This window comes from Taurulus bubalis, assembly GCF_910589615.1.
Source record: "Taurulus bubalis genome assembly, chromosome: 1".
NCBI classification, from domain to species: Eukaryota; Metazoa; Chordata; class Actinopteri; order Perciformes; family Cottidae; genus Taurulus; species Taurulus bubalis.
Window position 1 is genome coordinate 22297636 of NC_136589.1, and position 14130 is coordinate 22311765.

Genomic DNA, 14130 nt, shown 5'->3' on the forward strand with positions numbered 1-14130 from the left:
CTCCACCGCTCTCATCCATCATATCTCCATCTTCACTCTCTTTCCTGTCGCTCTTTCTGGATCATGCCACGGGTTCCGGGTTGAAGTGCTTTACTGCCCACATAACATTTTTGTATTTTGCACATAAAATGTACAAATTTTCTTCAGGAAGTTCAGTACGGCTCTCGTGACATTTAGATTCTTCTTTGTCATGGTTTGTTCCCCATAGGATAGTCATACAGTACACATGAAGGTGTGTGGGTTTTCTTTTAGAGGAATTGTTACTTTTCTGACTTATTAGAATCATTTAAAAAGCTGTAAAAATGTACTTTTACTAAAACTCTTCAAAGGTCTTAAGCACATATGTGTTCCATCACGTCTCTAGGGGATTTGTGATTTTTATATTTTTTTTCCCCCCTCGTGGGTGCAGAAAGAAGCCCCCAAAGCTCAAGAGCTTCCCATGTGGCCCACACCGCGCTGCAGTGTTTTCTTTTCCGCTCGGTGTATTTGAATGTGTGTGTGAACGCTCCAGAGCAGCCACTCCGTCAGTGTAACCACTAACCAGGGTGTTGGGCTGTGCTGGTAAGCGTTTGAGCACAGGCTGTCGTTCAGGTTTCACTTCCTTTTTTTTTTTTTTTATTTAAGTTTTGTCAGGTCTTGTCATATTGACCAGACGGAATGAGTTCCAAAATTCTCAACTTGAATGAAATACTCAGCTTGAATCCTTGTTTGTTTTTAGCCTTTTTTTAAAATGCCAGAACCATAATGTATATTTGTTACCACAATAACAAATATCAAATCATTGTCGTTTTTTATTTATTTTTTTGCCTTGCGTGAGGCATAGAGAAAGCGGGAGGAAATGAGAGACTGCGTTGAAGAATTGAATGTCGTTCAGTTATCCTGGACACGTTTGGACCGTTATCGTGGCCAGCCAATATCGTGTAATTTTGTCATATCGCCTGAGTAAATTGTCCGCAGAGTTCCCCCAGTATCTGCACACAAGTCCTTGGTGACCATGTTGTTGAGGACATTCTACGCTGTGTTACCGCCATAAGATCGAAACCTGGGGTGTGTGTGTGTGTGTGTGTGTCATGTACTTTACTAGTCCAGTCAGCTCACACCTCTCCTTTGACCTTGCTCATCCCTCTTTTCCTTCGCTCTCTCGCTCCCTCTGTCTACCTCTCTCAGAGGAAGTACATCTATAAATAGCCCAGTTCTCAGCTGCCACACCCTTCCCTCAATGTGTGTGTGCGTGCGTAGGGGTGATTTGTTTGCAGTACACGCAAACAAGTCAGACATGCATGCAGGCACCATGCGTGTCTGCAAACGCGTGTGCAAATACAGCACTTTTAAAGTGTGTGTGTGTGTGTGTGTCGCCTTCTGGCCGCTGGTGTAGGTTTTTTGTTACCATGGGGCGAGTGTGCACGGGGCTTCAGTGGTATGACTCATCACAGCAGCAGGTGTCCCTTACACTCCACCCTTCCCCCGTTTTGTCTTCCTCTTCATGTCTACTCTTCTCACTCCCTATATTTTACTCCACTGCTCTGCTTCCTGTCTTTCCTTTGTACCCCCCCCATCCCTCCCCCGACCTGAAAGGAGCATCTCAGCTCCTCTGACACACACACAGACACACACAGTGCACCACAGCTGGCTGGCATGTGTGAGTGCCAGGCTCTAAGCCCACGAGTATACAGCGGAGTGAATGAGAAACGTTGAGGATGGGGAGTCGTACACCTGGACAGGACGAGCCTTATACGGAGAATTAAAGAAGCTCCGTTTCTTTTATCAGGCATTCTGAGTTACACAACCCGTCATCAAATAAAAACCTATATTGTTCTTAACTTAACTGTTATGAACACAACTTCCACATATTACTGTAGCAAAAGGTTGCTTATTTACAGATTCAGCAGTTACAGAGCACCATCATTCTTTTGTCCTGATGAATACACTCTTATTTCTCTGGTGCTGGTCTCCACCGACTCCTGGGAGAGATATGTGACTCTGCTAAATGCACCACTATATGCAGGCGTTGGCTCCAAATGGCACACAGACACAGTTGGTGAACAGTGGGCATTAGGAGCTTTTAAGCTGGAAAAAGCTACCTTGTTTGTTAGGCATGTTGGATATTCACAATGGATTGCAAGCAAACGCAGCAACCTTCTTTTTTTTTACCATTTGCTTTTCTTTTTTCTTTTGTGGAAGCGCTGTGCGTTTACACTTTGATTCAAAAGCTGAGTTGCGTGTTTTTAATGTTTTCTGGTCTGGAGAGTTAAGGAAATGCTGCGACAGCCCGACGGTGCGTCTGAAGACGACTCTGAGAGCTGCGGGAGGAACCGCAACAGTCAGGTCCAGATGAGCTGAGGCTCTCCATAAAGCTCTGTCAGGGCCAGAAGAGTCCTTTGATACGTTAGTAGCGATTACAGTTTCTAAATCAGGGGTGTCAAACTCATTTTAGTTAAGGGGCCACATGCTACCCATTTTGATCTTAAGTGGGCCAGACCAGTAAAATCACAGCATAATAACGCATACATAACAACTATATTTCTCTATGTTTAAATCACTGGTGAAGGTTTTTGGATGATAAACCCTATTTTAAGGTCTTTCTACAATAAACTAGAAACATAAAGTCCACTTTTTATCTGACTGGGCTCTCCTCTGCAGATTCCCTCGCTTTGTGACGCGTTTGTGAAGCCACGTTCATGACGTGATCCATTTTTAACAACTTGCAACACAATGCCTCCTGGTGGAAAAATACAGTGAAATGTCCAAAAACTTTATACTCCATTTGCAACTTGTCACAACGCCTGTTTTTCTCCCGATCATTGATGGTACTCCGTCTGTAGCCTCACTGACAGCACGGGTCCAGTCCACTCCGACCCGGTCCAGCGCTTCAACGAGAACGCTAAAAATGTAATTCGCTGTAGTGGTGTCTGTCATGGGTATCAACTCTAGGAACTCCTCGGGCGCTGCCAAAATCTGTCACTTAAAAAATATATATTTTTAAGTTATCCCGCGGGCTGTATGTTTGACACTCTTTTTCTAAATGAAGCACTTCCCAAAATATGTCAAGGGAAACACTCTCGACTGTGGTCCACTTTAATTCAAGACAATAGATGTTTCAATAGATTCCAAATTCGAACACAGGAATTAGTCCTAAATCAGCATTTTTTTTTTTTGCACGATCCAAAAGCCAATGGAGGATCCCAATGGCTTTTTGTCGAAGGAACCAGTGTGACACTAACTTCCTGTTGGCTACAAAAATGTCGTCCCTGCAGCACTCCACAAGTAAACTTCTCCACTGTCCATCCATACTCTATAGCTTCCAAGCAAAATGTGGATTTATCTGCCGCTTCTTTCTAGAATGACCAGAATTGTGCGTTACCGCTACACAGAAGCAGTGTAACCAAACTGCTTTGTGAGTCTACCAACTTGTTTGGAGTTTATGGTGGTCCAAGTTGAAGCATTTGGGAACATCTCAAAAGGGAGAGAGGAGAGTCAGAGCAAAGAGTTTTAGGGAGGTGATGAAGTGATTGAAGAGAGAAGTGAGGCCACAAAGACGCTAGGAAGAAGAGGGGGGAGAAGGCAGCCAAGTGGAGGTGTGTGTGTGTGTGTGTGTGTGTGTGTGTGTGTGTGTGTGTGTGGCCAGATGGCTCCAGCGTGTGGCGACCAGCCAGAGGAACAGGTGCAGGTCACATGACCAGCCGTTACCAGGGAGATGGTGATTGCTTTTGGCGTGAGGATGAAAGAAGAAGGGCCCCGGGGACCGGAGAGGGGAGAAAGGGGGGGTGAGTGAGCAGGAGGGAGAGAGGCACGGAGCAGGAGAGAGAGAGATATATCCAGGCATACAATCCTGCAAAGGGCAACACTCAAACTACGAAAGACACAGCTGTTGTGCGTTCTGCGCATTCTGCTTTATAGTAAGTTAGTAGAGGAAGTTAATGTGTCCTCCATGGCCGAAATGTTTAACTGTATGTTGCTAATTTAAGAAGAGCATAGAAGGGTCGCGATAGCCCGCTCAAATTGGGGATCCAGTTCTAGGTTTGCAAAAAAGAGGAAAAACACCAGGCTCCAATGCAAACAAGTCTGTTATGGAACCCATTATCTTTTCTATTTTTTAGCAAACTGTACCATCCTTTTTTTTTTTGCCGTTAATCTTTTTGGCGCTATTAAAGCGACAAACATCAAGGTGGCCGATTACAGCTGGAGCCAATCAATGTTAATTCTACAAGTAATTCTTGTAGGCAACCAAAAGCTGTGACGGAACTTAACCGCTGTCTGGTTAATGGGCTGCCTGCAAGCAGGCGCTTGATTGGGTTAGAGTCTTTTCTCTGAAGTAAAACAAATGCCAGGTTTCCCTGGATTGTACTGATCTAGATGTGCCATTAAAAGGTGAAAGCGGGATGGACTGTCATTCTAATGTGTCGTTTGGAAGACACCACTGTGATATTGTTATTTACTTTTTTTGATTATGCGAACGTAACTAATCCAGCCAAAATGTAGTCACACAACCTCATCCGCACACCTGTCCCAATGGCTACGCGTTATGCTAGGTTTGGTTTAGGTCCTGCCGTGGAAAAGGGCGATATCGTAGACCGTGTAAAATAAGTAAACACCATGATCTCACCCATTTGGTTTCTCAGGCTGCGATTTTGAAAGCCTCGTGTTGAGCAATGTTGGCCGCCAGCATCTTGTTTGCTGTGGAGTGAAGCCCGGGCGGGGCCAGGTGTATAGCAGTTGCGAAGTTCACCAGAAACGCTAGTGCTACTATCTGCTGTATACCATACAGCAAGACTTGAAACTAGAGATTGAGACCATTAACTCATGTTTACAATGTTTACTGAGGGAATAAATCAAGAGAGAAGTAGAGCCTTTTTCTCATAGACTTCTATACAACCAGATAAGTCGCCCCCTGGTCAGTAGAGAGAATGCACGTTTGAGGCTCTCCGGCATCGGCTTCTCTTTTCTGACCCATTGGTCGCCACTTGGGCCACACACAGGGTTGCTAATGGACTTGTCTTTGCACCAACAGCGTGTTGCTTCTCCTCTAATAGAAGTAGCTTGTTGAACCTCGGCACATGAAGTGTCCACGAGTCAGTCTCCCCATTGAACAAAAGTGCACCAAAACAATATTTTATGTTCATCAAGTTAATAGTTGTGAAATGGGGCTTTGCAGCAAAAAGCACCAAACATACATAATAATATAAAATGTAATAGTTGGAAGGGGACACTTTCCTCAGTATGATGCAGATATAATGCATCACCATTTGATACTGCTGCTCTTCTCATTTTCCTAAATAGTCACTTCGAGCACACAGCAGTATGTTGGTATTTGAACATCAGTATTTTGTAGCGCGGCTTCACATTATAATGTCTGCTAATGGTCGCGGCAGTGAAGTAACGGAGTACTGTGTGATAGACTGAAGAGGTGTGTGTGTGTGTGTGTGTGTGTGTGTGTGTGTGTGTGTGTGTGTGTGTGTGACAGAGCCAGCTCCTCTTGCTCTCCATGCCAGAGATTAGAGGAAGCTTGAGGGCCTTTCAACCCCTCCTCCTCGTTCTGGGGCCTCTCTATCTCTCTCTCTCCTCCCCCTCTCTGCCCCCTACCCCCCACTCTTCCGCTCTGTGCCTGTATCTCTCCATCTTGCGCCCTCCGCCTCTTCGCAGTCTTTCATCACATTAACCCCCTGTGTGCCAGAGCCTGAGGCACACTAATGATTTCTAAATGGGTAAATCAAACATGGCGACTGCCCTGGGACACACACGCATACACGCCTTGTCGTGTGTAAACTGTAAAAGAGGAAACACTTTAAGGACTCGTTCTTCTGTTTTTTTACCCACTTGTCTCTTCAGTGAATATATAGCTATTTGCCTATTTTCTCTTCCTCTCCAGCAGTAAGAAGGTCGAGTCCGAGGGCGGGGCTAGCGCTGCTAAGAAGGAATCCAAGAGGAAGAGAGAGCCGTCAGTCAGCGACGACGTGGAGGTGAAGTCTCCACCCCCCTCTCCTCCTGAGGAGGATGATGATGACTGTGTACAGGTAGGAATAATAAATAAAAAAGTCTTCTTCAGGAAGCCCAGCGAGAAAAGCAGAAGGCCATAAAACCTTTTTTTCCCCTTCACAGCCTTCTGCGGCACAGCTTGTAGAGAAAGGAGGCGCCGGGCCAGTAGTAGTCTACTGTTTGTGTTGTAAACCAGCCGTGTTGACAGACCAAGCAAGTTTACACCGTGCACTATCAGCAACTTTTCGGCTGCTGCATAGATTTCTTTTTTCTTTTCAGTGCACTATTTGAAATGGAATTTGGAGGAATAAAGCAGGACTCCACCGTATTCCTCCTCGAACCCCTTCGGATAATTTTTTTATGCGTGAATATGATTATGTGGGCCATGTAAACAGAGTAGCAGCTGGCTATTAGCGACGTAAAGAGCTGCGTCTCTCATTCAGATATGAAAGTGTTCTCTTCAGCCTGCTCGCTGCAGTAGTGACTTGCACGTCCTTATTATTTGGAAACCTTTTGACATGAACACGGATGTAAACATGCCGGACTATATGGGAGAAAATAATGGAAATGGAGTGCGTTTCCTGGCAGAGGACGGCCTGTGGTCTCCCGTCTCCATCGCTGCTCTAATCTGGTGTCACATTGTATGCACTTTGGTGTTGTGTTTTGTGTAGTGTCGAGTGCCTCTTCGCATTTACACACCTAACTTTGCTTTACGACTAGTGGGGTGGTTGGTAACGGGTCACCTAGCTGCCGTCGGGGATTTCTGCAAAGGGTCACTCATCTACAGTCGATGTCCTCTCCGTCTGTCCAACAGAAGCGTCGCTCCAGCCGCCAGGTGAAGAGGAAGAGGTACACAGAGGATCTGGAATTCCGGATCTCTGAGGACAACGACAGCGGAGACGACTCGCCGGCACCCAAGTCCCCGTCGTCGTCACAGCAACAGGTATAGCGGCAAGAGGATCAGCGGTTTTGAGTCGGGATTGGATCTACTCTGGTATCGCTACACCACTATTTATTAAGAGTATAACAAGTGTCTGACATTAAATAGTCTTACAGTCCTACACAGAAAGCAGCGACACCCCCCACCACCAAGGTGTCGGTCACTAAACTGTCCTGGGTTATATTAGGACCTGGACAACTTTGGAGACTGAATGAATAGTTTCTTGTCTGGCACCTTCTTCCAATTAGAGTAAATGAAGCCTAATTTGGAACAAATCAAAATGTGTCTGCAGCACCGATTATCAAAACTGGTCAAGTATGGAAAGATGGCATCAAGTCTCTGTTCAGATTTAATCTGGTCTACTTAATCCTTGATCTGTCCCTGATTTTATATTTATAGTTCTTTTATATGGCAGTTTTTTTATGCGGCTGCTTGTGTTTAGACCAAGTGGATACTTTATAAAGGAAATCTTTATACGTAAGGTACTGAAAGAAAAGTACCGATTTGGTGTCGGCACTGAAACTCAGGCATTGGCACTAATGTTCAAACATATCAGCCCCATTTAGCTTTGTCCTCTGGCAGGAACTCTTCTTCCGGGCCAGACAGAGCACCAACACTTCTAAATCTTTTTTAATTTCCGTCTGTTTGCAGGATGTGGCCGATGTCGAGGGACCCGTCGTGGAGAAGATCATGGTCAAACGCATCACCAAGAAACAGGTGAGATACACAACACACACACAGGCCCGAGTCACGGTTTACGTCATCTGATTAGCCGCTCCACAGCTGGTCTGAGCAGATCACACACACACACATGCGCGCGCACACACACGCACAGCGTGTATTCACTCGGTAAGCGGAGACGAGAGCTCTTATGTGTCATTATGTGTGTGCGCACTTGGAGCTGTGTGTGTCTACCCGGCTTTGTTTTAGATGGCTCGTCTAAAGAAAGCTCATCCCTGAGCCAACACGCGCACGCACATCTAGTCACCAGCCAACTTTTCTTTGCTCGCCAGCTGCCAATGGGTTACCCTCCCCCCCACACACACACACACACGCACACACGCACACACACACAGCTCCATTCAGAGTTGACCTCGGGCTTGGCATCCAGCCAAAACCACAATGCTAGCTATGCCAGACGCCAAGCTAGCATTTCCTCAGGCTGTGTGTGTGATTGATGATTCATGGCATTACAGTAGTAGTAGCATGGCGGAGGGTGTGTGTGTGTGTTACAGTAGTAACGGTGAATGGAGGCTGTACTACTGTTTTGATATTTCCCTACACACACACACATGATCATGCTGTTAGTACAGAGAAACATGAAGGCCTCTTTTTTTTGTATAACAATGACACGCCACTCCTGCGCCTTCACTGTAAAGTTCCTACATTTGCTCATTATTAACCGTTTTTTTTTCTCTTTTTTTTTTCTTTCCAGCTGGAGTCGGCGGAGGAAGTAGAGGTGGAGGAGTTCTACGTCAAGTTCAAGGGATTGTGAGTAACAAGCAAATGAGATTGAAGCCGTACGCACAAATTTGACCATACTTTAAATAAGTATGTAACCAATACGATCGCCAGTGTGGAGCTTAATATTGCCATCAGCGCCCTCTGACTTTGAGCAGAGTGATATTAAGTGTGTGTGTGTGTGTGTGTGTGTGTGTGTGTGTGTCAGTTCGTACCTCCACTGTCGCTGGGCAGACCTGGAGGAGCTGGAGAAGGACAAGAGAATACACCAAAAGGTCAAGAGGTTCCGGGCCAAGCAGCAACTCAACAGCTTCATCACAGAGGTAAGACCTGCAACTTCACTCCAACTAGCCGGGGGTCTGAAAACTCAGGGTTTTATTACAGATTGGGACTCGCGGGTCAGATCAGCTCAAAAGAAAACGGGGAGAAAATGGAACTTTGAGAGATGCTCTCACCAGGTACTAATTGCAGATCGTCGTTTATCCATATTGGCTATATATACAGATCTTAGTTTTTTTGTTATTGCTGCATGCCTACAAGAACTACTGTCCCCAAATCTAAATAAGACAATTCTACATATTAGGGTTTTACTTTCTTAGTCATATGTAGTGATTGTGTGACAATTAAAATGTTTCGAAATAAAAAAATCTTTTTATGGATAAAACAACTGTGGTCCTAAGTAGCATACATTATGTATTTTGAACTGTTTAGCGCTAATGTTAGGAAGTGAAACTTCTCAATTTTTTTGTATATTGCTGGGAACGTGTCTCACCAAACACTAACTTACCTTTTCCAAAAGTACATGTGAACACATAATTTTCACCGAACCTTTTCATAAACGCATCATGGAACCCCTGTACGTAGCCGTTAGCGGTGCTGCTAACATTAACTAGCTCTTTTGTCAATTTCAATACAGTTTTGTTGTTAACAATGTCAGGGGTCGTGCATTAATGCTGATCTCCTGATCGCACATTTTACTGAGTCGGCAGTGAAACATTTTTCACACGGTGATGGTTAAACTGATCTCATGGATTGACAACAATCCCTGAGTCTGGGTCCGTATGACCAGCAGAAATGGTTTGGGATTAAGAACTACTCACAGCTGAGTGTTCAGGTGTCCAAATCCGGTCTTTGTCTCTGGTGCTCTTCGTCTTTTATCTTGCTGTGGTTGATTCAACACAGCTTTGTATGATAATGTTCACTGACCGATCAGACCTCCAGGAATCCACATAGTGGAAAAGGAAAAACCACATGGAAAATTATCCTAACCCGAAAACCTGCTGTAAATTGTAAATACCGTCTCCCTGCTTCTGACAGTAAACCTCCACTTTGTCCCCCCAGATGGATGACGAGCCTTTTAACCCCGACTATGTAGAGGTGGACCGCGTCCTGGACATTTCAGAGAGCCCAGATGAAAACGGAGAGGTGCTTTGAACTCTCTCTGTCATCTTTCATGGGGTTTGAGCCTCACCCTCTACACACAGGCGCACACACACTCACTAAACCTCCCTTGTGTGTTTCTGCGTGTGTATGTGTTTCTGCTCAGACGGTGACCTTGTATTTGGTGAAATGGTGCAGCCTGCCTTACGAAGACTCCACCTGGGAGCTGAAGGCCGACATCGACCAGTCCAAGATAGAGGAATATGAACACATCGCAGCACGCACACCCAACACTACAAAACTGGCAAGTAGCTCTGTATGCGTGTGTATGTGCTCGTTGGGTGCTATATGGGTCCCAGCCTCCTCCCACTAGGCGTTTGTGTGTGTTGGCCTGCTGCCCCGCTGCCTGCTCCTTCCTCCTCCAGATTTACAGCTCCCTTAACTGCTCTCCACAGGGCCACGTTCTTGTGGTCTTCCACACTCGCACACACACTCACACGCCCTGCTCTTGTGGCCAAGCCAAACCACTAACAGTGTGTTTAATGCTGAACAGAAGCAGCTGACTGGCTGTGGTCTTTCCCCCATCACTCCGCTCTCTCTCCCTGTGTCCATCTATTTAACTGCTGCCTACTGTTTCTCCTTAAAGTGATAGGTCGGGCTTTTTGAAGTCTCCATAGTTAGTGTATTGCCCTACAGCAGATGGAGTTTGGAGAAGACAGTTTAGAGTACCAGCACGGGAGCAAAGCAATGTACTGCTTAACAAAATTCGTTTAAGTGTACCCTATTTTTAGCAGTGGCGGGCCGTGCGTTTTCGAGCTAGGCCTTCAGTGCCATATAGTCCACATCAAGGGCGGAAAAAGGGGGGGAAAAAGTGTCCCGGGAGTTACTGTCACAGACCGACCCACTCAATACGGTGCGCTGCTCAATACACGGCGCGTTCATACAGTCCACCATGTGTGGACAGCAGACACCCACTCCGCCACACGAAACCACCATAAGCATGGAGGGAAGTGTGGGGACCGACCCGCGGAGCTCCACCACTTTGAGAGAGAAAAAGAGAGACAGCCGACGCTCCCATTCAGCAATGCGTTTTTATGGAGCACCATTCTGGGCTCAGGGAGAGCTCACAGGGCGCGTGGACCGACCCACAAAGCCACTTCAACCACCAGCGGACAGCCCCGCCGAGCAACGCAGTCACGCAGCGCCTCTCGGTCGGACGCCTCCAACCTCGCCTCGGCGATGTTGTGCTTCCTGACTGATCCACCTGACCAGCCCAACCCGTAAAAACAGCACCATAAACACATCAACACAACGCCACCGCAGATGAAAAAACACAGAAAGCAGGAAACTTACCAGATGCTGTTGATTTAAAGACAAAGTCCATCCGCTCTCCTTAAAAAAAAGTTGAGCGACGCAGTTGTACAGTTTATCGGTGCCCTTCAGTTCCAGTAACAGGTTGCCATGTACTCCCACTGAGTGTGTGCTGACACACTGACATCACAGCGCACGTTAATGGGCGAAACAAATGTCCAGAACCCTAAAAAGCCTTCTCATATATTTTAATCAGCTCTCAATTCAATAGAGAAACAGAAGTGAAATGTGATTGGATGAGAAGATTCTTAAACAGTGGCCGCCGCGCCATGCAGCAGGCTGAAGGCTGGAAGCAGAGCAACAGAGGAACACAGGAGCTGTGCAATGACAAAATAAGCTAATAGGGAAAAATAATTATAATACATGTAGTGCATTTGTGAAAAACAATTGAACTATAAAATAGCTATAACTTTTAATTATAAAAAATTTAAATTTAAACTTTGTGATTCTGTTTAGGCCACTAGAGGAGGCTTAGCAGGCCCTGACGGCCCGCCACTGATATTTAGAATATTTTGTCTTGCTGTCACACCGCCCTTTCTGACAGGAACTAAAGCAGTTACCTTTGCTCTTTACACTTCTTTAAACCTGTAGTTTTATCTCTCAGTACACAGCAGTTGCTGGTCTACCGCTGCCTCCATCGATTAGTTTGACTCCAAAAAAAAACAGCACAATAAATTGAATTCTCAAAATAGTAGCTGTATCTTTTTTTAATCAACTTAATAAAGTCTAAAATAGACAAAATAAGTCTATTTTACCTCTCCACGAGGCAGTGGAACCCTCCGTAAACCCATCTACTATATATAAAAAAAATCCACATCCTTGCACCAATGATTTCAGAAGGATTGTTAAGCCTTGTTGTCGTTAAATGAATAATTGACTGTGCGTCCAGGATCGGCCTCCTGCAGCCGACTGGAAAAAGCTGGAGGGCTCCAAGGACTACAGGAACGCCAACGCACTCAGGGAATACCAGCTAGAAGGCCTCAACTGGCTAACCTTCAACTGGTACAACTCGTAAGTCTGCATTAAGTTTATTTTTTTTAATGAGTCCCTAACTGCTGCCGCCGGCCTCTGTGTGATAGCACCTCATTTAATTGTCTTAAATGGACATTAAGTGGCCCTCGAGCATCGTATGGTTTAAGTTCTCCCACCGGTGCCATCCATGGATTAAACGCGTGCTCTGATGGCACCACAAGAGTCTGTAGACACAGCTTCATTCAGTAGCACGAGCACACGCTGCCAGTTGGACTGAAATCTGAGCACATGTACATTTCTCTCTTCCCGGGACCCGCATCTGTATATTCGTCATGGAGGTATTAGAGATGTATTTTAGGTCACGGGGGAAATTAAAGGTATCACATTTTTTCTAGAGTATCAGGTGTCTGGCATTGGGGTCCTCACTAGTTAAGTGAAATCGAAATACAAATGTGTGTTGTTCTGAGCCTCTCGTTCACTCTTTCCCCCGCAGACGTAACTGTATCTTGGCGGATGAGATGGGTCTAGGCAAGACCATCCAGTCCATTACATTCCTCTACGAGATTTTCTTGAAGGGCATGGAGGGGCCATTTCTGGTTATCGCCCCGCTCTCCACCATCCCCAACTGGGAGAGGGAGTTCAGGACCTGGACCGAGCTCAACGCGGTGGTCTACCACGGCAGCCAGGCCAGCCGCAAGACCATCCAGGCCTACGAGATGTACTACAGAGACGCACAGGTAAACGGGGCTGAGGCTGATCTGGCTTTAGATCGGGGGGTGGTTCTACTGGAATTAAATAGAGACATTATTATATATTAACTTTATTTATTTATTTATTCCTTAAATAGATGGATGTAACAAGATACAATTACTACTTGACACACAGACACAAAATTAGACTTTGGAAAATGCATTTTTATTTTCACTATCTTCAATGAGCATCAAGTATCAGACACAAAAAGGGAATCTGAGCTGACAAAATGAACCCTTGTGGGGATTTTTTATTTTTTTCATTCCTTTTATCATTTTGGCTGTTATAATACAAATAGTCAGAAACAGACTCTGACTCATAAGGACAAAACTGTCCCCATAGAAACCCATAACCATGACAGTGTAAATAGTGTCATACATTTTATCATATTATGTGTTCAATCTAGAGCTCTGCCGTCTAACTCTTATTACTTTTTTCTACCAGATTGGGTAATTTTTTCATCTTTACATATGTTCCTTGTTGTGCTGTATTATGGAGATCTGCAGTGGTTGATGCAATGCATTCAAGTCAATGTTGTTGCTAATCATTTACACATACCAGACTGGGGGAAATCCTCCTAGAATTAGGTATACAGCAAATAATAAGAACCAAAGTGGAATTTTAGAAACGAAGGACATAACATAAATAGGTTCATAAATGTCTTATCCAGGCTTTCTTTCTACACGTTTCTTTATAAAATAGGTGTCATTTGCTGTCGGTAAATGTTTGAGTGTGACTAGTCCGGCATTGTAGACGGTAGCTCGACCCAAACTGCAGCAGCTTGCCAAGTGTAAAGCAGAAACAGACGAAGGAACCGCACAGAATCCGGACTGCTGGTTGTACATCCTCTTGGCAGCTCTGTATGAGAACTAACGAGGATGAGGACTGCGTAGCTGCACAGTCGACGCCGTTGTTCTCGACAGTCAGCAGATCCGAGCACCTCCTCGGTCTGGGGAAATCTCCAGCCAGCTGGGGCTGGACGGTGCTCCTCTGCTGTGTAAGCGCTTTACAGTCCTGTAGCTGTAAGCTCCTACTGCACAATGCTGCTAACATCTCTCAATGCAACCTATGCCACAACGAGCCGCCGTGGAAAATAAACTGGAGTAGCTTGTTCCTCGCTAGCTGCTTGTTCCTAATCCAGGCTGAGGTAATCCTCAAGGTCGCCATGGACGACGTGTTCTTTTCTCCTGTACTGCCTGCTTCAACTACAGACGGGGCGGGGGGGCCTTGTCTCCACTGTTTGTTTCTGCCATGTCTTAGCTGGCTGTAAGTGTTATTCTTTA

General features: G+C 45.5%; 1 protein-coding gene across 1 annotated transcript in view; it reads left to right on the forward strand.

Moving 5' to 3' along the window:
* chd7 (chromodomain helicase DNA binding protein 7) overlaps window positions 1-14130 on the forward strand; it is a gene marked incomplete at its 5' end in the record, with an annotated part of 50047 nt that overhangs the window by 10555 nt on the left and 25362 nt on the right. The window contains 9 exons of the mRNA XM_079220640.1: window positions 5867-6011; window positions 6788-6916; window positions 7565-7630; window positions 8349-8404; window positions 8583-8697; window positions 9716-9799; window positions 9921-10058; window positions 12015-12136; window positions 12591-12834. Of these exons, the coding sequence (XP_079076766.1) occupies window positions 5867-6011; window positions 6788-6916; window positions 7565-7630; window positions 8349-8404; window positions 8583-8697; window positions 9716-9799; window positions 9921-10058; window positions 12015-12136; window positions 12591-12834 (1099 nt within the window). The remainder of the gene's footprint in view (window positions 1-5866; window positions 6012-6787; window positions 6917-7564; window positions 7631-8348; window positions 8405-8582; window positions 8698-9715; window positions 9800-9920; window positions 10059-12014; window positions 12137-12590; window positions 12835-14130) is intronic.